This window comes from Balaenoptera borealis (genome assembly GCF_965194805.1).
Source record: "Balaenoptera borealis genome assembly, chromosome: 14".
Lineage (NCBI taxonomy): Eukaryota > Metazoa > Chordata > Mammalia > Artiodactyla > Balaenopteridae > Balaenoptera > Balaenoptera borealis.
Window position 1 is genome coordinate 82,226,489 of NC_138875.1, and position 20,911 is coordinate 82,247,399.

Sequence of the window (20,911 nt, forward strand, 5' to 3'; positions counted from 1 at the left end):
CAAAAGTTGTTAAAAGTTTTGTTTATTAATGGACTTGATGCCTTCATTTGGGGCTCAACACACAGTTTCACTCTACAGGTGTTACTAAAATGTTGGTTCATCTGAGCATAATCACTCTCGAAGCTTTTATCTCGTTCATTTGCTTTAAAGTGCATGGTTTTCACTAGAACAGTCCTGCATTGCTGAGTTTATTGCACCGGGCATTAATTGACTGTCAGGCACTGCAGGAGCCCCAGAGGTGAGTGAGATGACCACTGCAAAGGCATCTTACAGTCTTGGGGCAGGGCAGCAGAGAGAAAAGGAAAACCTATGGATGGATACATTGAGAGTAGAAAGGAGCTTGTTTTATTATCAGGTATTAATCATTCATGTGTTCTTTAGTTGGGGAAATGTCTGATGAGGAGATCAAAAAGAAGACACTAGCTTCAGCTGTAGCCTGTTTAGAAGGGAAATCACCAGGGGAGAAAGCAGCGATCATACATCAGCATCTTGGCCGTCGAGAAATGACAGATATGATCATTGAGACCATGAAGGCCAACTCAGGTATGCTTCCTAAAACCCTAGAAGACTATCTTTTGTAACGTAAACCCACGGTTGCCTGTTTTATACGTGGTGTTCAATGAAACATACTTTTATCTTTTACTGCCTTTGTGCCTTACATGAGGTCGTTAGGCCGCATTTCAGCTTCTCTGAATATTTCTCCTAAATCAATCCTAACAAGCTAGGTTGACAGCTCTACTCAGTGAGGAGAGCTACTTACCACATAGGTCAGGGGCAGATCATGTTGAATCCAGGTAAACATGTTGTGACTCCCCCTGCTCTGCCAGCTCATTCCGTCCAGGGGAATGGAAGTGTATTGCATCTCCAGCGTGGAGAACTGGTAGGTTTGGTTTTCGAACTTAACAGCCCTGAATATTTATCCCACTTAGGAGTGCACGATGGAAGACACCTGCCTTATTGTGGTACTTCTAAATGTAAAGGCCACTGTTGAGTCTCTGAGGGTGTTAATGACATTTGGGGCGGGTGGCGGTGGGTGGGCAAAGAGCACTTCCTAGTTGAGATGCCCCCACAACTCTGCTGTTCTGTGAATGTAGTTCTCAGTGCAGTACATTACAATTTCTCTTCCAAAGTTTATTCTTCTACTCAAAGTTTTCATCTGATTAGAGTCCTTCAGCATATTTCCTATCAGTTTATAATCCAATTTTTGGTTTGTGAAAGATGAGCTGAAAGCTACAGTGGAAGACAGGAAGTCTTCAGAAGCATCCCCCACTGCACAGAGAAGTAAAGGTCACAGTAAAGAAGGTGTAAACACTGCTCCGGATTCTCCATCCAAACAGCTTCCAGACCAGATTTCGTTCTTCAGTGGGAACCCCTCCGTTGAAATAGTTCACGGTATTATGCATCTGTACAAGACAAAGTAAGAAAATCCTTTTCTCTTTTGAGTTTGTCTGTTTTTTGCCATAGGGCAGAGAAAAATCTCTTGCCCTGAAGGGAAGTGGGTATTTTAAGCTTCAAAGGGATAGTACTTTCATATACTGTGTGTTAAAGAATTCTTAGATGTTTTATAGATGGTTAACTCTCGTACATTGGGTCAAAGCTTCTTAGGAAAGAATCGTGTAGATTCACTTGAGAAAATACCTAGGAAAATATTCCCTGAGAAGGTAGGCATGCAGGTGATTGGGAAATTGAAAGGAAGGAAGATAAAAAAGAAAAGAAAAGAAAAATTCTAAAAGATCCATAACATCATTGTAGACTCATGTTCCCACCAAATCTTTACTAAAGAAGCTGCTAAGAAGTCACATAATGGGTTGCAATTTCATCACATCATTTTACCCCTTTCTGTGGTCCAAATAAGGCTTGCTGGAGGCCAAAGGAAAGGAAGGGTTTTGCTAGTCTACAAGCTGGGCCACCAGCTCCTTGGATAATTGGTAGCTGATCTCTTTAAAGGCTGTCCTTGTCCTAACTTGTTTGCTAGGTTCCCACTGGGAAGCAGAATACTCAGGTAGTCATTTTGGATCACAGCTATTGAAGTGAGTTTGCAGCATTTCAAAAGCAAATTGCATTGTGGGAGGTTTTTCTTTCCCCTCTATTCCAGCTATTCCAACCCAGCAACACTTTCTGTAATCTTCAGAGTCATATTCTCATGGTTCAGAATTTTCCTTCCTACATTTAGAGCTCTTTTCTCTTTGAGACCCTTTGAGAGAAGTCCGTAGTTTGAGTTGTGCTTCTACATTATCTAAGGATAGTTCTTACTAGAAAACTAATGAGAGCAAAACACAAACTGCAAATTTTCCTGATGGAGATTTATAACCATAACAAGCCTTTAACTGAAGATTAAAAATATCAGTGCTGGGTATAATGTAGAACATTTCAAAGCTTACCTTAAACTCCATTGCAGGTATGTTTAAGGGATTCTGCATTTACCCATGTAGTGTGTATTTTCAGGTAGAATAACAAGCTGTTTAACTTGATTTATAAAGCATTACACTTTTTTTTCTTGGACATAAAAGTTGTGTAATTAGTGTTGTTTGCACTAACTATACCTCATCTATTCAAGACAGTCTAATTATTGTCTTATTAGTAAGATGACCTCCTTAAAAGAAGATGTGAGGCGCAGTGCCATGCTGTGTATTCTCACAGTCCCTGCTACAATGACCAGTCATGACCTTATGAAGTTTGTCGCCCCATTTAATGAAGTAATTGAACAAATGAAAATCATCAGAGACTCTACTCCAAATCAGTATATGGTGCTGATAAAGTTTAGTGCACAGGTAAAAGTTAAGATATTAAAAGTCTCTTTGCCACAGAAACTGTGTTTTTGAAACTGTTTGATACTAGCCGTGTGTGATTTACTGCATTTTGCACTTCAGAGTCTTGATATACTCTAGAGTATTGTTGTAATTCTAGAAATATTTCTAAATTCATCAGCAGACACGCAGTTCTAATTCATACCTGCTATTTTTTATAAACCGGATTGAGTATGAAATCTAGGGTTGTGTGTGTTTGTTTATCCAGTAGTAACCATTCCAGTAGAACAAGAGTTCCCAAACTTTCTGAAGTTAATCCTGTATTATTATTTGCCTTTATAAAACTGTGCCCCTGCTTGTATCATCCTCTTCTTAGTAGATATTCTCTGGCACATTTTAGAAAACAAAATCAATTAAAAAAAAAATTTTTGGTGACAGGAGGGGTTTTGTTCACACTCCTTGCATCGTTAAAGATGCTTTAGAGTTCTTTTTTTTCTTTCATGTATTTTATCTATTTATTTATTTTTGGCTGCATAAGGTCTTCGTAGCTGCGCACATGCTTTCTCTAGTTGCAGCAAACTGGGGCTACTCTTCTTTGCGGTGCGCGGGCTTCTCGTTGCAGTGGCTTCTCTTGTTGCGGAGCATGGGCTTTAGGTGCGCAGACTTCAGTAGTTGCGGCACGTGGGCTCAGTAGTTGTGGCTCACGGGCTCTAGAGCACAGGCTCAGTAGTTGTGGCACGTGGGCTTAGTTGCTCCTCGGCATGTGGGATCTTCCCGGACCAGGGCTCGAATCTGTGTCCCCTGCATTGGCAGGCGGATTCTTAACCACTGCACCACCAGGGAAGTCGCAGAAGATGCTTTAGAGTTCTAATTGGAAATCACTGCGTTAGAGAGACAAACACTGAAAGAATGGTGATATTTTCAGCTTTTAAAAGTATTTGCACGTTATAACAGAGTTTTTGACTTAGGAAGGTTTTGCCGTCCAGTCCGTCTCACTTGTTGCATTAAGCATCATTCTGCATGCGCCTCAGTTCTAAAGATGTTAGAAAGATATTCTCTTGGTTTTTATTCTTAGGAGTATTCATGTTTCTATGTGAATATAAAAATGAGGTAAGTTTTAGGTATTATCTAGGTTATTAAAGGGCTGGCTACCTTATCCATAGGTTTCATTCAATTTGTTTTTATTTTATTTTTTTATAGCCTGTTACATTTTGACATTTCATTAGGTTTTGAAATGCAGCTCTGTCCAAGTTACTTCTTTCTCACCTCATTGATAAACAGTCTTCCTGAATTTGCCCCAGATAAACAGTTCCAACTTGCAGATTGGCAAAGAAATGAGTGTGCCTGTAGGATCACTTGCCATTGCCTCTGACCAATCACCAAGATTTGTGGGTAATAGGAAGCCCATGACACAAGGCCCGTTTGTCATCTCCTCATTTCAAAAACCCAGAGTTGACAGCAGTAGCAGCCATTCATTGGCCGTGGGAACAGAATTAAGAGAAATAAGAGTTTGGGGCTTCCCTGGCGGTCCAGTAGTTAAGACTCTGCACTTCCACTATAGGGGGAGCAGGTTCAATCCCTGGTTGGGGAACTAAGATCCCGCATGCCACATGGCCAAAAAAAAAAGGAGAGAGAGAAATAAGAGTTGGATTATATTTGTACCTGTTCAGCGGGCCACCGAGAAATCACCCTTAGTGTGGAATTCCGTGTACAAGAGGGTACACAGTTGTTATCTTTAACCTTTACAAAGCACCACACCTTTGAGGGAGACGTTTAAAACATGTTTCAACGGTTCTGTAAGCTTAGACTTCACAAGTTGACATTGAGAACTGAAAAGCACCTCACAGCTGCTTTCACTGACTGTCAGAAGACCTTCCAAGGTTGCTGAAGAACTTTCCAAGTAGTGGGCAAGTGGTATTTTAAATCTTTTTGAATCTAATAATAAGGGTATTGATGATAACATGCAACCTTTATTGACTGCTTACTCTGTACCATTCACTCTGCTAAGTGCTTGATGTGCATTAGCTGATGTAATCCTCACTACAACCCTACTATTGTTATCCTAGTTTTACAAATAAGGAAACTGACTACGGAGAGAGGTTAGTGATTTGGCCAGGGTTATACAGCTAGAAATAAGTGACTGAGCTGGGATTTGAGCCCTCACTTTTAATCCCTAGGGTGTAGTCCTCTTCCAGCAGGAGTGGGATGAAAGTGTGGGGAAGGGAAGATATTCACTGTTTGCCAAAAAAATTGTGTAATGGCAGTATTTTGCTTATAGCTTCTACCGAACAAGCAAGGGTGATAAGTAACACAGGGAAAGTCACAGAAAGAGACTGGGGAAAAATGTTTAAGAACATATTAGACTTTTTATTTAGTCTGAAGTGTATTAAGCCCACAGCACTAACTTGTCTAATAAACCCACAAACTTCCCTGTAGCACATGCTGCCCTTCACAGTCTGCAGATAGTGCTGTGGAAATTTTCTGCTACTGTTAATGGATTTTCTTTGTACTTCTGCATTGTCTCTCCACCTCTGTCTTTTGACCAAGTGCAGGTTGCTTAAGTTGACACATGTTTTCTGAGACTGTGGTACAGCTTTCTGAGTGCTCTGTGAGGATAGAACCCTTGACCTTGGTATCGTGAGTTGTATTATTTAACTGTAATGCTAGATCTTAGGGTCTAAGGCTCATCCTATCAGGGATTTTCGAAGGCCTAAAATTACCCTCCTGGTATAAGACTTGAAGTTTTTAAATTAATATTGGGCCCTAATGAGAATAGACTCAATATCACCAATTCTTGAGTAACTTACTAGATGTCAAGCCTGTGCTAAGTGCTTTTCATGCATTAGCTCCTCGAGTCCTCTCAGTTATGCCATAAGGTAGGTGTCATTATTTTCATATTTTATAATTGAGGAAACAGACATGAGTGAGACACTTGCCCAAGGCCACATAGCTAGTAAGTGTCCGAGTTATGATTCAAACACAGGCAGCCTGACTCCATGGCCTGGGCAGGTAACTATATTCTTATTCCTTTCTTTTCCTTGTCATAGAATTTTATTAAGAACTAATAGGCCTTCTCTATGTCTTTTATCATTTCTTGAATTTCTGTTGGCCTCATCTTTCTTTATGCTGGAGGTGTTAGATGTGCCTACAGAGTTGTACTGTGCCCCTTAGGAAATTTAGTCTTTGGGTAAGGAATTTGTAATTCAGGATACAGGGAAATAGAAGGGGATTCAGTTTTGTAGTTGCTTGGGACAAAAAAGGACAGATAACCTCTCAGTGGAGTATGTTGACTCATTTTCACTTAATATGCTTAGGCCAGCCCAGGAGATAGCTCTTTTGAAAAGGAAAAATGTGTTCTCAGAAGTAAAAATGTGGTCACTGTGACAGTAAAGGAACCTTGATCATAATAGGTTTTTCTTTTTCTGAGTTTATGGTGAGAAAAGAACAATAAAATCAAAGGACTAGAAAAAAAACAAAAGCTGGGTTTCTTGAAATTTGGGGCTCTAGGGCTTCCCTGTTGGCGCGGTGGTTAAGAATCTGCCTGCCAGTGCAGGGGACACGGGTTCAAACCCTGGTCCAGGAAGATCCCACATTCCGCGGAGCAACTAAGCCTGTGCGCCACAGCTGCTGAAGCCCACACACCTAGAGCCCATGCTCCGCAACAAGAGAAGCCACTGCAGTGAGAAGTCCGTGCACCGCAACAAGGAGCAGCCCCCGCTCACCACAACTAGAAAAAGCCCATGTGCTCAGCAACGAAGACCCAACACAGCCAAAAATAAATAAATAAATTTATAAATAAATAAATAAATTTGGGGCTCTGTACAGTGCAGGCAGGCATTTTAAACAAGAGTGGTTTCTTCTGTGTTTTTTGCAGTTAGCTTCAGGCTTTTGTGCATTTCAGTGCTGAGTTGAAGCAGGAACCACGTGGATTTTGTTCCCTGCTCTTGTCCTTTGCATAGCACAGTGCCCAGCATGTGCTTGGTGCTCAGTAAATATTCCAGCCAGTGAAGCGACATTTCCAATACCAAGATTTTAAAGAAGATAACAATGTGTTCAAAAAGTATACTTCTTTGGTATAGATAATTCCCCGAAGAAAGAAATAATTTATCTCATGTTGAGTCGATTTTGTCACATCCCCAGTATCACAAACCTTGTCCCTTCCTCTGAGGAGGCTTGGGCCACTTAGGGAGCATCCACAGAGCTGGAGGTCTTTGGCTGGGTCTGCTGTTCTCAGCAGCCACATCTGCAGCAGCTCCTGCTGGTGCCGGAGGCCCTGCAGAGCCAGCCGTGGCCCTCATTTCCCTCAGTGCGTGAGTCCAGTTGCTCACTGTGCTGCTTACTCATCCAAAAGCATTTCAAGGCATATCTACTGCTCTTGAAAAATGGGAGAAGCCATTTGGGGCTGCTGCTTCTTAGTGTTAAAGAGATTTATTGTCCAAGAACTGGCTTTTAACATTTTGAAGTTCAAATACACAGGTTGTTTCCTGAAGGAAAGCCTCCCCACCCCACCCCCAAAAAGGTCCCTGCAAAATCTGTGTTCAGAATTGGTCATCCTTCCTTAGAGGCTTAGCTTACTTGGTCAGATTAAGAAAGCATAGGTAATTAAGAATCCACCCTTGAATTACATCATCAGAGTGCAGTGAAAAGCTGCTGAAAAGCTTAAAGTGGCTGTAAGATTCAGACCCTATGAGGGTAGACAGCCAGGACTGGTTTTGCCTGGTACAGCTTGAATCTCGTCCTTGAGGTTGATAGTGCGGCATTTCCTTTTGCAGAACACCCTTCCTCTCTTCAGGCAGCTTGTCTACACTGGTGAGGCCAAAGCACACAACTTCCTATCTTTGGGCTGATGCCTGTGTGAGAGTGAAACCCAGATAAGCCTTGGCCTCTCAGCTGCCTCTAAAAATTGCTGAGTTTTAAAAGCTGGAATTGTCTCTTTGTTACTTTCTATTAAGGCTAGACTGGAAGATTTGATTTACTTGTGTCCATATTCACAAATGCACCTGTGCCTTTGCAGCTTTACCTACAGGGGGCTGTTTCCCCTGATTTTATCTGTCTTCCACTCCAAGGGAACAATATTGTTAGTATTTTAAAGGCTGGTTCATCTTGGACCTCTTGACCTTGGCCAGAAGTTTTGCTTTTGGTGTTACACACTAGTTGCTTAAAACCTCCTGCTAGGATCCTTATCTATCATATATTACTATTATTATTATTACTGGGTTTATTGAAAAGAAGGAATTGGCTTTTCACTCCATACCAGTTCCACTGGTCCTCTATTTTTTCTCACATAGATGCTGACATTTGTTTTAAAAAGCTCTTCTGTAGGGAATTCCCTGGCAGTCCAGTGGTTAAGACTCAGTGCTTTCACTGCCAGGGGCCCGGGTTCAATCCCTGGGTGGGGAACTAAGATCCCGCAAGCCATGTGGTGTGGCTGGGGGAAAAAAAAAAAGCTCTTCTGTAACAATCATTGCTTATGATTTGGTTCCAAATAGGCTTGACTTCAGTGGCTGTGAAAGTGCTGACTAGAGGCAAAAAAAAAGAAGAAAGAAAAAAAATGATATCAAGGGAAACATTGACCATTGTTGGTTGAATATGTATTAAAATTGTAGTAGCTGTCAGTTTATTGCACTTCAGTATCTTCTGCTAGTTCCAGTAAGACTATCACGTATCAGGAAAAATTGTAGAGATGTAGGATATTGACCTGCAGGGTACAGTTAGCCTGTGAACCTGCTGCCATAGATGTTACTTTTGGCGGTTGCTTTCTCTCCTAAGTATAACTTTTAAAAGCTGAAGAACAGAATAATTGAAGCCATGTATCTTGAATAGAAAGCACGTTTTCAGGATATCTCTCTTAACTTTTTCCTTTTCCCCACTGGTTCACCTAGGCCGATGCAGATAGTTTTTACATGGCATGCAATGGCCGCCAGTTCAACTCAATAGAAGATGATGTTTGCCAGCTGGTCTATGTGGAGAGGGCTGAAGTACTGAAATCTGAAGATGTAAGTGTGAATAATTCTTATATTTGATATAAACATATCAGAATGGTATAAAGTTGAAAGTTAAGATATCTGTGGAAATGTCCAGAATAGGCCAGTCCATAGAGACAGAAAATAGATTAGTTGCCAGAGGCTGGGGGAGAGAGAAGTGAGGAGTGACTGCTAACAACAAGGTTTCTTTTGGGGGTGATAGAAATGTTCTGGAATTAGATGGTGGTGTGATGGTTGCACAGCCTTGTGAATATACTAAAAACCAGTTTAAACTGGCAAATTTTATATATGTGAATTTTATCTCAATTTTTAAAAATTGTCCAAAGTATTTTTTTTAAAAAAGGATATTATCTGTGTTGTTGAAATTGAATATGTATCTATTCCAGATGGATGAAACATTGCCTGGAGCCTAAAAGAAATGTTTTTGTTTGAAATATTAACCCTTAATCCTCGTCCTGATTTTTGATTCTGTTTTGATAGCAATTTATGATTCCTCTGATCTCCCACCCTCCATGGGAAGCTTTCCTATAATACGTGCTGTTTGAATCATTTTATAAAGTAGTAGATCCAGCTCGGTTATGCTTTTAATATTTCCTTTCTTTTAAAGTAGCCCTAAAGGTCTTTTTACCTTGAATTCAGCTTGATAGGAATAAGTTCTGATTAGATTGTTCTGTCATTAGATTAGGTAAAATAAAAATTGGCAAAGGATAAAATCAGTCTTCCCTTTTGCCAGTTGCTGGGCAAGGCCTCAGTTTTAGAAATTCCTTTCTCTAAATGAACACGGCTTCTTGAGAGATTTCCTGTAAATATCTTCTCTTCAGGGACCGTAGATTAATGTGACTTTTCTCAGTGTGTCCTTATTTGTACGCCTTACCTTTGCCTCAGTAGTCCCACAGTTGGCAGGGCTTGGGTCAGACACCGCTGTGTTAGAGGTGCCTTTCTTGACCACCTAGATTGTTATGCCCACTATTTCACACCCTGTTCTTTCATAGCACTTATAACCATAGGTAATTATACTTTTTAAAATGTTTGAATTTTGTATCTCTCTCTACTAGAGTCTAAGCTCTGTGAGGACAGGGACAGACTTTGTTTTCTGGGACTTACTGAATCTGTTTTTGCTCACCACTGTCCCACACCTAGAACAGTGTCTGGCACACATAGCAGGGAATTAATAAGTATGTGCTAAATGACTAAATAAGTAAAATCACTGTTGTTGATACTGTTAGCACTTAGTGGAAAGTGTCAAGTTTTAATTTACTCTGTGGAAAAATCATTCAGATACACTCCTGTTCTCCTGCTTTTATTCCTTTGTGTTCTAGTATAGTCATGGCCATTCAGAGTTAGAGCTAGGAGTCTGGTAACAGAAGATTCTGGCAGCAGTCTCCCTTCCTAGAATGTCAGCTCTGTGAGGGCAGGCATCCTTGTCTGCTTTGTTCGCCACTGTATCCATAGTGCCTAGCACAGTGCTGGGACTGTAGGAGGTGCTTAATTAATATTTGTTGCATGGATGAAAATCTTACCAGTTTATTTTCATAAAGCAATATTGAGAACATCCTGCCAGGAGTCAAAAAGCAACAGGAAAACTGTTGCTTTAAAAAAAAAAAAAAAATTAGAACCCGTGGATGACAAGTGAGGCTTATTCGAGATGTTTCCCTGTAGGGTGCCAGCCTCCCTGTGATGGACCTAACGGAGCTCCCCAAGTGCACAGTGTGTTTGGAGCGCATGGACGAGTCCGTGAACGGCATTCTCACCACCTTATGTAACCACAGCTTCCACAGCCAGTGTCTGCAGCGCTGGGATGACACAACGTGAGTGCAGGAGGTCACCCCCCTACCCTGTCAAAGCTCATTATTACCCTTTCCCAGAATTAAGAACAGCTGCCCCCCAAAATGAACCACTCCAAGTATTTGACTTTATAAACCTGGGTACCACGATGGTGAAGAGGTCACATAGAAGGGCCTTCTGTGTTTCTTCTTTGCTTTCCTCAGTTCACGTGAGGATCAGCATTCCTAGACCAGGTCCCTTTTAGTATGCCAATTCTGAATCCTTACGGAATGTCCCAAAGCAGCATGAATTGTTCTTTCCTTCAAAGAGCTAGAAAATGAGGTGGGGCGGGGGGGAAGTTTAGCTTTGAGGCTCTCATGCTAAAATGACATCCAGGTGTAAAATCTTGTTTATCACCTGCACTTTATGTCTACTCTTTACTTTGGCTTTCTTATCAAAGAGTGCTGGGCTACAGCAATCTGACGTTTTGGATTTATCATGTTGTTGATGGCTCGGTGGCCAGTAGTAACAGTAGTCACTGAGTATGAGGCACACACACGCCCATGGTCTCCTGTTTCCCAGTGCAACAGAGGCCCTATTTGTACGGTGGCATTGTGCAGACAAAGAACTGAGGTGTAACCTGTACTTTTTTTTTTTTCAGTCAGAGGTTGCTGCTCCCTTTGCAAACTGCATTGTGGGTCTTAGCTAGAAAGGCCTCGTGGCCTTCAGACGCTGGCCTCGTGGGTTTCCCAGTACAGAGAGGAAGGTGCAGAATCAAATAATCACACAAATAAATGTGAAATTACAGCCATTGCAAGTGTTACAGAGGAGCAGCGTTGCAGCATTGTGACTAGAGAATAGGGCCCTGACACAGCCAGGGCTGTCTGAGAGGCAGCATCTCAGGGAGAATGAATAGGAGTTAGCCAGGTGAACAGTGGAACCGGCGAGAAGGCAGTGTAGGGGAGGGGGTGTGCATGGGAAGGGGGAAATCACCTTCCAAAGCCCAGGAATAAGGAGGGGTGAATGTCCACAGGAGTCTCTGTTCTCTGCCCCCACGTGGTCAGCTTTACAGAGCAGGGGCCCTGGCTGCCTGTTCCCTGCGGTGCCGCTCACACTTAGCAGGAGGCGTGGTGCATAGGAGGAGCTCAGTAAATATCTCTGAGCAAATAGACCCTGGCTTTTCCATGGCTTGTTTACCTGGAGAAGAATCTTGCCCCAGTTCTGTAGAGTCCTTGGTCAATTCTGGGGTATCATTTGAGGGTTCTTCAGAGAATTGTCCAGGCTTAAATTTGCCTTGAGTAAAGCCACGCTGAGATGTTTGTGTTGCATAAAGTGTCTGTCTGTATCTTGTGTCCATCTGCTACACCGTTTAAGTTCTGGATGCTTCTTTGTTTCCTGCCACTCCAATTTTACTTTCCGTACAAGTTAATTTTTGTAAAACCATAGCATTTTCAAGTTGGAAGTTTCCTCAGGGACCATCTTGTCCAACCTCCTCATTTTATAGAGGAGGAGACAGAGGCCCAGAGGTGAAAATTAGCATGCTCAAAGTGTCATGACAGAGAACGAATGCCAGAACTGGGTCCAGAATTCAACCCACCGGGCAGCTGCCCTCAAAACCATACCGTGCCTTCAGCAAGTGGGTTTTGAGCCTCTCTATGTGCACAGTACAGTGCTATGTGCTGAGGGGGAGAGAAACAAACACAGACCCTCCTCAGGAACAGTGATCTGCTAAGGGAGAGTCACACATACATGTGTGCATACAATTCGAGATAGAGATGAGAGAGAGCCAGCTCCCCCGCTGGGGTGGTCTGGAAGGGCTGCTTACAGAAGGCGGTCTTGGTACCACGTCACGAAGGGTGGTTTTTTGTCAGGGAAGGACATTCTGAGAGGATTTCCCCAAATATCTCCTCAGGAAAATAAGATTACAACTCAAAATTATTTTTGAAGGGAAGGCAGGAAGAATTGAATGAACTGTTATTTTTTAATAGACAGGTGAGATGGTATATCATAGAGTGCTAATTGTATAGTACAGATAAGTTTATTTTTATAATTTTCCCCCCTTTTTCCTTTTTATCCTCAGGATCATACATTTCGGAAAGATCATTTTGGCACAGTATAGAAAATTAGATTTCAGAATTCGTTTGCTGTTTTCTTATCCCACCACTACCACAGCTGCCACAAAGACTGAACTGATGACACAGAGCTAGTTCCTACTTTTGACAAGACTGCTTGTGGCATCCTAGCTGCCACTTTTTTTTTTTTAATACATTTATTTATTTATTTATTTATTATTTATTTTTGGCTGCATTGGGTCTTCGTTGCTGTGCGCGGGCTTTCTCTAGTTGTGGCGAGCGGCGGCTACTCTTTGTTGTGGTGCGCGGGCTTCTCATTGCGGTGGCTTCTCTTGTTGCGGAGCACGGGCTCTAGGCACGTGGGCTTCAGTAGTTGTGGCTCGTGGGCTCTAGAGCGCAGGCTCAGTAGTTGTGGTGCATGGGCTTAGTTGCTCCGCAGCATGTGGGATCTTCCCCGGCCAGGGCTCAAACCCATGTCCCCTGCATTGGCAGGTGGATTCTTAACCACTGGGCCACCCGGGAAGTCCCTAGCTGCCACTTTTGTTACTTCTTCAAGTTTGTCCTGTCTTCTCTTTTGGCACTAAAGAAAGAGACAGACTAAATCCTTTAGCTTTCTCTTGGGAAACATAGTCCTTTATCTGTGATAAGAACTTAGTGTTCTTCCTGCTTATTTCCATTTCTTGGTTTTATCTATTCAGTAGGGTAACAAACTGATACTAGTTATATCTTGAACATTCTTTCTTCTTGGTGCCAGTTCACTTAGCCTCAACTATCACCTACTTTCTGTCATTTTTGCCCATTGGCCACAAATATTCGTGACTGGTACTTAGCATTATTTTGTCTTGAGTATAAGGGTTAATGGATTTTTTTCAATTTTTTTTTCATTTTTATTGAGGTATAATTGACAATCAAAAATTGTATATATTTAAGGTGTACAACTAGATGACCCGATATACATCAACACTGTAAAACACTCACCACAGCCAAGCAAGTCAGCATATCCATCACTTCACACCTTTACCGTTTTCCCTTTTTGTTTTTACTTTTTTTTTTGTCGTGAGACCAACCAAGCTCCACCCTCTTAGTAAATTTCAAGAACACGGTACAATATTGTCAATTATAGTCAACATTGATGTATACCAGTTCTCTAGAACTTACTCATCTTGCATAACTGAAAGTTTGTACCTCTTGACCAACATCTCCCTGTTTCCCCCTTTTCCCAGCCCCTGGTAGCCACCTTTCTGCTCTGTGTATCTATGAGTTTGGCTTCTGTGCCATTTTTATTGGCTTTTTGTAAATTGAAACTTTAGTACTCACCGAGCACTGGTATCTTTTTCCAGATGAAATTCATTGTATGATAAAATGTTGTATGTGTTTCATGAAGTACATTAACTTTTTTTTTTTTTTTTAGTGAAATTTACTACAGAATTTAGTTTCAACTCTTAGGAGCAACCTTGAGAGGACAGGGTACATTTTGGATGATTTAAAACTTTGAGAAGTGGGGATAAGGTAGATTGAAGTAAAAATACGTTGTGGTTAGCCAGACGTGAAACAAAATTAACAACTCGTCTCAAGTCTCTAATTCTAACTTATAAATATTTAGTTCTTTGATTACGTAAGCTTTAGACAGAAGAGTGGAGAAAGATATGAGGCAGATCAAGATTTTTCCCTTATCCTCAGCTTTATCAAGATTTTGTGGGACTTCCCTGGTGGCGCAATGCTTAAGAATCCGCCTGCCAATGCAGGGGACACGGGTTCGAGCCCTGGTCCGGGAAGATCCCACATGCCGCGGAGCAACTAAGCCCGTGCGCCACAACTACTGAGCCTGCACTCTAGAGCCCGTAAGCCACAACTACTGAGCCCGCATGCCACAACTACTGAAGTCCGCGCTCCTAGAGCCCGTGCTCCGCAACAAGAGAAGCCCGTGCACCGCAACAAAGAGTAGCCCCCACTCGCAGCAACTAGAGAAAGCCCACACGCAGCAACAAAGACCCAACGCAGCCAAAAATAAATAAATAAATAATAAATAAATTTTTTAAAAAAAAGATTTTGTGTGTTTTTTTTTCATTTCGTTTGAGAATAGCTTGAAAGCATTTGTCTTTTGAATGATGTCCTTAATTACGATAAACTTAAAACTATTATATAAGAGAGGGAGGATATACAATTGCATTTTTGACTTTTGGGTTCTGTGACAGCTGTCTTTTATATTTAATCTGTATTAATTTTTTTTTGGTGTCCTTTATAGGTGCCCTGTTTGCCGATATTGTCAAACACCAGAGCCAGTAGAAGAAAATAAGTGTTTCGAGTGTGGCGTTCAGGAAGTAAGTAACAAGTGGTGGGAAAGAATAACGCACGCGGCTTCAATTGTCTGGGGTTTTCTTCTGCCCAGTGTGGCGTAAATTCTTTTCAATTCTTTTTGAGACTGATTTTTTTTTTTTTCTTTTTGTCCAGGGTCAGGCAAAAAATATAAATACACAAACTATTTTACTCCTACACAAAATACTTTATGGTTTCATTCTTTGGCCTTTGAAAACGCCTAGACTTTTGTTGATAAATTGTGATTATTTTTTCTTGCTATTTACATAGAGTTCCACAGAATCCAGAGCGAAAAACTAATTGACCCCTAAAAGCATCCTTGCTTGTTGGGTTTTAAACATATTTATTCAGAACTCCTGTAGAAACAACTCTAAACCTCATCCTGTGTCAGGCTCTCCCCTTTCCACCCCAGTGGACCAGGTCATGTGTTTTTATGTAACTAATTAGGATCTTACCTCCTTCTCGGCAGAACCTGTGGATTTGTTTAATATGTGGCCACATAGGATGTGGACGGTATGTGAGTCGACACGCCTATAAGCACTTCGAGGAGACCCAGCACACATATGCCATGCAGCTCACCAACCATCGAGTCTGGGACTATGCTGGAGGTGAACACCACTCCCATTTTCTAATTTGGATTCATTCTGTCTGAAAACGTCTCCGTCAGAACCTCTCCCCTTGCTCTCACAGCTTGAAATCTTCCTGACAGCTGTGGCAAACTCCAGTTCTCATGGTGCCCCATAGGGCACTATTTCCTTTGAATGGCCTGCATTGCACAGGATAAAGAGAGTTAATACTTACACTCTGCCCTCTCACTCTTTTTTTTTTAATTCAAATGATTTAACCCACTTTTAAAGAAATATTGCAAGGCATTTCATTTGGATCTGTAAAAACAAAATTTTGTCAGAGTTAAAGGCTTATGGAGACCCTTTTCATTCTGAAGAAACATGCCTTGGTTGACTCATTCTTTTCTTTAGATAATTACGTCCATCGACTGGTTGCAAGTAAAACAGATGGAAAGATAGTACAGTATGAATGTGAGGGTGATACTTGCCAGGAGGAGAAAATAGATGCCTTACAGTTAGAGGTAAGATATTTTATTAATAATTACTGAATACCTATGTGTACTGCTTTTTACTACTCTAACTTGAAAGGTTGTTCGGGCTTTTAATTTTGCCATATGCCCTGCATGTTAGCTTTTGTTTTAAAGATCTGTGTTGCTCTGAAGGATTATAAAAATATTTTTATTTCATCTGATTTTCTTCTTTGAAAAGCTAAGTTTCACTGAGCCTTATTACCTTCAGTGTCATGTTCCTGGTTGTCTCAAGTTCAGTATTAGTGTTGTCCTCAATAGCTGTGATAAAGCTGGAAGTCAAGAATCTTCCTGTTGGGGGGGATTCCCTGGTGGTCCAGTGGTTAGGACTCCACGCTTCCACTGCAGGGGGCACGGGTTCGATCCCTTGTCGGGGAACTAAGATCCCACATGCTGCACGGTATGGCCAAAAAATAAAAAATAAAATAAAATATATTCTTGAAAAAAAAAGTTATATTAAAAAAAAAAATCTTCCTGTTGGCATCACAGTAGCAGTTGGAAATTGAGCAAACTTGGTCAGGATGAGTTAATCCCAATAGCATCTTTCCATGCTGAGAAGCTTTTTCCCATATATTGGGCTGGCTTTTATGAATTGGACCCTTATATAGATAAAGCCATTTTTAGGGTATTCATATAATTGAAGAAGCAATAAAATTACCACAGTCTGATTTTTCTCATAGCAGTAAACTCCATCTACTATAAAATTGATGTGTAAATTTTATATTAAGGAAGGAAAAGTTTAACATCAGTCCTATTTTATAAATTTCAAAATGATTACTTTAAAAACAAATACCTTAATCTTAGGAGGAAGTGGACATTTGAAAACTTGCTCATCTGTAGACTTTTAAGGTCAGTGGAATGGCCTAAAATAGAGCTGATGTTACCATTAATAAATTATATTGATGTGAAAAAAATTCAAATCTTTTTTTTTTTTTTAATATTTATTTATTTATTTATTTTTATTTTTGGCTGCATCGGGTCTCAGTTGTGGCATGCAGGATCTTTCGTTACGGCGGGAGGGCTTCTTTCCAGTTGTGGTGCTTGGGCTCCAGAGTGCGCGGGCTCAGTAGTTGCAGCACTCGCGGGCTTAGTTGCCCCGCGGCATGTGGGATCTTAGTTCCCCGACCAGGGATCGAACCCGCGTCCCCTGCATTGGGAGGCGGATTCTTAACCACTGGACCACCAGGGAAGTCCCCCCCAAAAATCCAAATTTTTAATGTTAAGTTTTTAGTAACTCTTCCAAATTAAGTATGTTCATTCAATGAATACTTATTGAGGGTTGCCATCTGTTAGCCACTCTTCCATGTGCTGGGAACTCAGCATTTATTGACTCCCTGCCCTTATGGAGCATACATTCTAGTGACACACACACATACATTCTTCCAATTGTCCTTTCTTTCTGTTGCTCTTTCATTCTCTTCTCTGGCCTGCAAACATGATTAGATCTCTTCCAGTCTCCTGGAATGGTCTTTCCAGAATGCAGATGTGATCTTGCCACTCCTTGGCTCTTATTTCTCGATATCATACCCCAGAGCCTTCCATAGGCCCCATCTCTCCATACCCTACACCCCAGCCTCATTGGTCTCACTTCATCTCTGAAGCAAGTCTAAACATCCGCAGCTCACATCTTGTTAGTTCTCTGGAATCTGTCTCCTCCTCCTGTCTGTGTGTCAAGAGTCCTCTCAAATCTCACCTTCTCTCAGAAGTCCTACCGAATCCTACTGTCATAAGCCATCTATCCTTTCTCTGTAGTTACACAGCACTGTTCATTCATTCATGCACTCAGGCAGCAAACATTTCTTGACATCCAAAATGTGCCAGGCACTGGGGGTACAAAAATAAAGATATAATCCTTGCTTTCAAAGAGTTCAGAAGGAGAGAGGCAGGCAAACCGGTGATTAAGTGCTAATGTCATAAGTGCTGTTAATGATAGGCACAGTGTCGTGGGAGCCGAGAGAGGCAATTAACCCAGGGCTGGGAGTGACAGGGACAGCTTCCTGGAGGGGGCAGATGGATGAGCTGATTTGAGTTACACTTTGATTTAAAACCATGTAGTTCTTCTTGAAGTCAGCTTAAACAGAAACTTAAGGGTTTTTTTAATTGTACATTTCTCTGTTTGTCCCTGTAGATTGTAAGCCCCCAGAGGACCAAAGTGTAATTGTCATCTCTGTGTTCCCCTGGTTTATTGAGTAGAGTGGAACCAAGGTGTAATATACATTCTGAATGTTCCTCTTAATCTTCTGCAGGTCATTAAAAGTCAGGTTTTAATTGAATTTCAGAGACTGACAACTGTGACTTACGTTTTGGTGTTCATTCTCTGTTTTTGTAGTATTCATATTTACTAACGAGCCAGCTGGAGTCTCAACGAATCTACTGGGAAAACAAGATAGTTCGGATAGAGAAGGACACAGCAGAGGAAGTAAGTTTCTGGTTTGGTGACTGCTGAAATGCCACATGCTAGGACAGCCTGATGTTGGGTGGGAGAAGGAAGAGTACAGGGAAAAAGGAATCTTAGAGAGTCTTCCTTCTCAGTCTCATCTATAGGTAGAGAACTGGTTTACCTCTAAAAAGAAACCTTTGTTAGATGTCAGTTAAATCTCAACAAAGCTGGGGGCTAGTAAGGGGTAGAAAAAAAGAAAAGATTTGGAATCAGTTGGCTCACCCCAGTAACCTAACTCTACGTCAAGTTTCCAAGAAGAAGTAGTAAACCTGACTTGTCATTATGCTAGAGACTTAGCCCCAGAAGGTCGTATCAGGGAACAAGAAATTGTAGACCACAATGAGAATGAAGTTAGTCAAAAAGAGGAAAAGGAAGAGACAGAAATACGCTATTGCAAATGTAATCAACTAAGCATAATTTAAAAGGAGCAGGGAAGCAGACATATATTCTCACCTAGGATCAGTAAATCAAGAAGATTTTATTGTGTGCTGAGCCCTACACACAATTTTATTTTTTGCTGAGCCCTATACTATACTAAGTTAAGGAAGAAATAAAATACTTGCTACGTACCTGAAACAAAAGAAACCTTGGACTTAAAGGCTTGGTATTTTGGTATTTTGAGGTTGGGATGTTGTTTGTTTGTTAACTTCAATCAGGTTTTCTAGTGCCTTGTGCAATTCCATTTAAAAAACAGAAGTATGTGCATGAGGGTTTGTACTTTCAGTCAGCCAGTTGGTTTGTCAACTTGGGAACAGCTGCTTTGGGGAGCTGAATATGGGCTCCTGAAGCAACAAGATGGTGCTTTGAAACTGAAGGGAATAAAATTAGGCAGAGATGCTGAAGTGGTCACCATGGCACCTTATTGGTCTAGGGCAGTAGTCTTGAAAATTTAACAAAATAATGCTTTAAAGAAAAGGCCATTCACTACTCGGATGGATAGAAGAGAAAAGCGATGTGATTTTGGTGGAAACCCGGCCCATAGTGGCCCAGAGCTCCACCTGCTTGGTTTTCCCTTTGGCTCCAGCATGTACAGGGAACCCTGAGGGTTCCAGACCAGGGACTTTGAAAACCAGTGAGCGCCTGAGTGTTCGTGTATAGCTAGGGCCCTGGGAACCATTACCAGGACCTAGAGACAATGTTCATAATTCAGTGATTCCCTTAGTGTTAAGTAAAGGCTTCTAAATTTTTTTAAATGATTGACTTAAATGATTATTTTTAAAGTGATTATTTTCATAACTTTGCGAATCCTCACCAGCATCTGGGCCCTCAGATGGGGGGACTGCAGAGCCGGGTTTGGGGCTCACCTCAGTGGTAGCTGGTGTAATCGTGGAGCTTAGCAGGCAGGGCCAAGCTTTCACTTTATGCCAGGCCCATGGGCGCCGGTTTCTGAGTATGCCTACAAATGAGGAGAAATCAGGGTTTTTTCATTAAGGCTTAACACCAGCTTTAAAATGATCTTTGGTGAAAAGTTCATGATGAAATTCTTACAGGAACCTTCTAAGCAATGGAAGTGCCTTTCCAGAGGGGCTTCAGGTCACTTGACATACTGTTCTGAATAGGGCTTGATTGGAGTCCATGTGGGAAGGAGGTGCGTCTGATGGCACTCACAAGTCAGAGCAGAGGTCGCTGCCACTTGGTGTCAAGTTTGGGGCTCCCAGGGAGGAGCACTGGCAACTCCACGCAGCCTCACTATTGGGTTTTTCTACGGGCTATACCACCGTGACCACCTAAAGTGCTTTGTGCAGACCCTTGAGAGCTAAGCTCAGGATTCTCTCTGCCTTTTAAGATTCCTTAGGATTAACTGCATTCCCTAACACATGCCCATGGAAAGCAAGTCAAGGGGCAGGGAAGCTAAAAAATGTGAAACTTGGGTCTACTTTTAGGTAGGGATAAGGTAGAGGCAAGGGCAGCCCTAAATAAAAAGCTCGAAAAGGATATTTTGTTTTCTAGTAAAAAATGTCACTTATCCGTAAGTTAATCGGTGACGCAAGCCTTTTGTTCCTGCTGCTGTCCTCCTTTTGACCAGTCCTCTGTCCGTTGGCACCTCCAGCAGTAGAGCACATGCAGGGAGAAACAGTAACCGTGCGTTTCACTGGCAGAGATTCTTGGTCATGGGCCTCCTAAAAAGTTAATGTGGGGGAGGGGAGGAGCTGAAGATTGAAATTCACTGTGGACTTCAATTATAATACTATTCCAGTCCCCCGATGCCTTAGGTAGTACAATTGCTGTAGTATGTGAGCAGAGTCTGTTCTGGAAAATGAAGCTCGTACCCACTTGAAGGTTCATAGTTTTAGTGGGGCCATGTATAAGAGCATAGAGTAGGCCATCAGTACAGGTGCATTCCCCTAAAGATACCTCTTTTCTTTTTAAACCTCTAGCTCCATATAGAAATTGCTGTTTTTCCAGGTGTGGATTGTGAACTGAGTTTGGTGGCCACAACTGGCATTTTTATTAGACAGCATAGGGTAGATGTCAGAGTGTATCACATTTAATAT

The 20,911-nt window shown here is 41.6% G+C and overlaps 1 protein-coding gene across 1 annotated transcript in view; it reads left to right on the forward strand.

Moving 5' to 3' along the window:
- The window catches only part of BRAP (BRCA1 associated protein), a 30,726-nt gene that overhangs the window by 1,941 nt on the left and 7,874 nt on the right, over positions 1-20,911 (forward strand). The window contains exons 2-10 of the mRNA XM_082355921.1: positions 382-543; positions 1,219-1,417; positions 2,582-2,771; positions 8,630-8,743; positions 10,391-10,539; positions 14,813-14,888; positions 15,353-15,491; positions 15,861-15,970; positions 18,306-18,395. Coding sequence (XP_082212047.1) covers positions 382-543; positions 1,219-1,417; positions 2,582-2,771; positions 8,630-8,743; positions 10,391-10,539; positions 14,813-14,888; positions 15,353-15,491; positions 15,861-15,970; positions 18,306-18,395 — 1,229 coding nt within the window. The remainder of the gene's footprint in view (positions 1-381; positions 544-1,218; positions 1,418-2,581; positions 2,772-8,629; positions 8,744-10,390; positions 10,540-14,812; positions 14,889-15,352; positions 15,492-15,860; positions 15,971-18,305; positions 18,396-20,911) is intronic.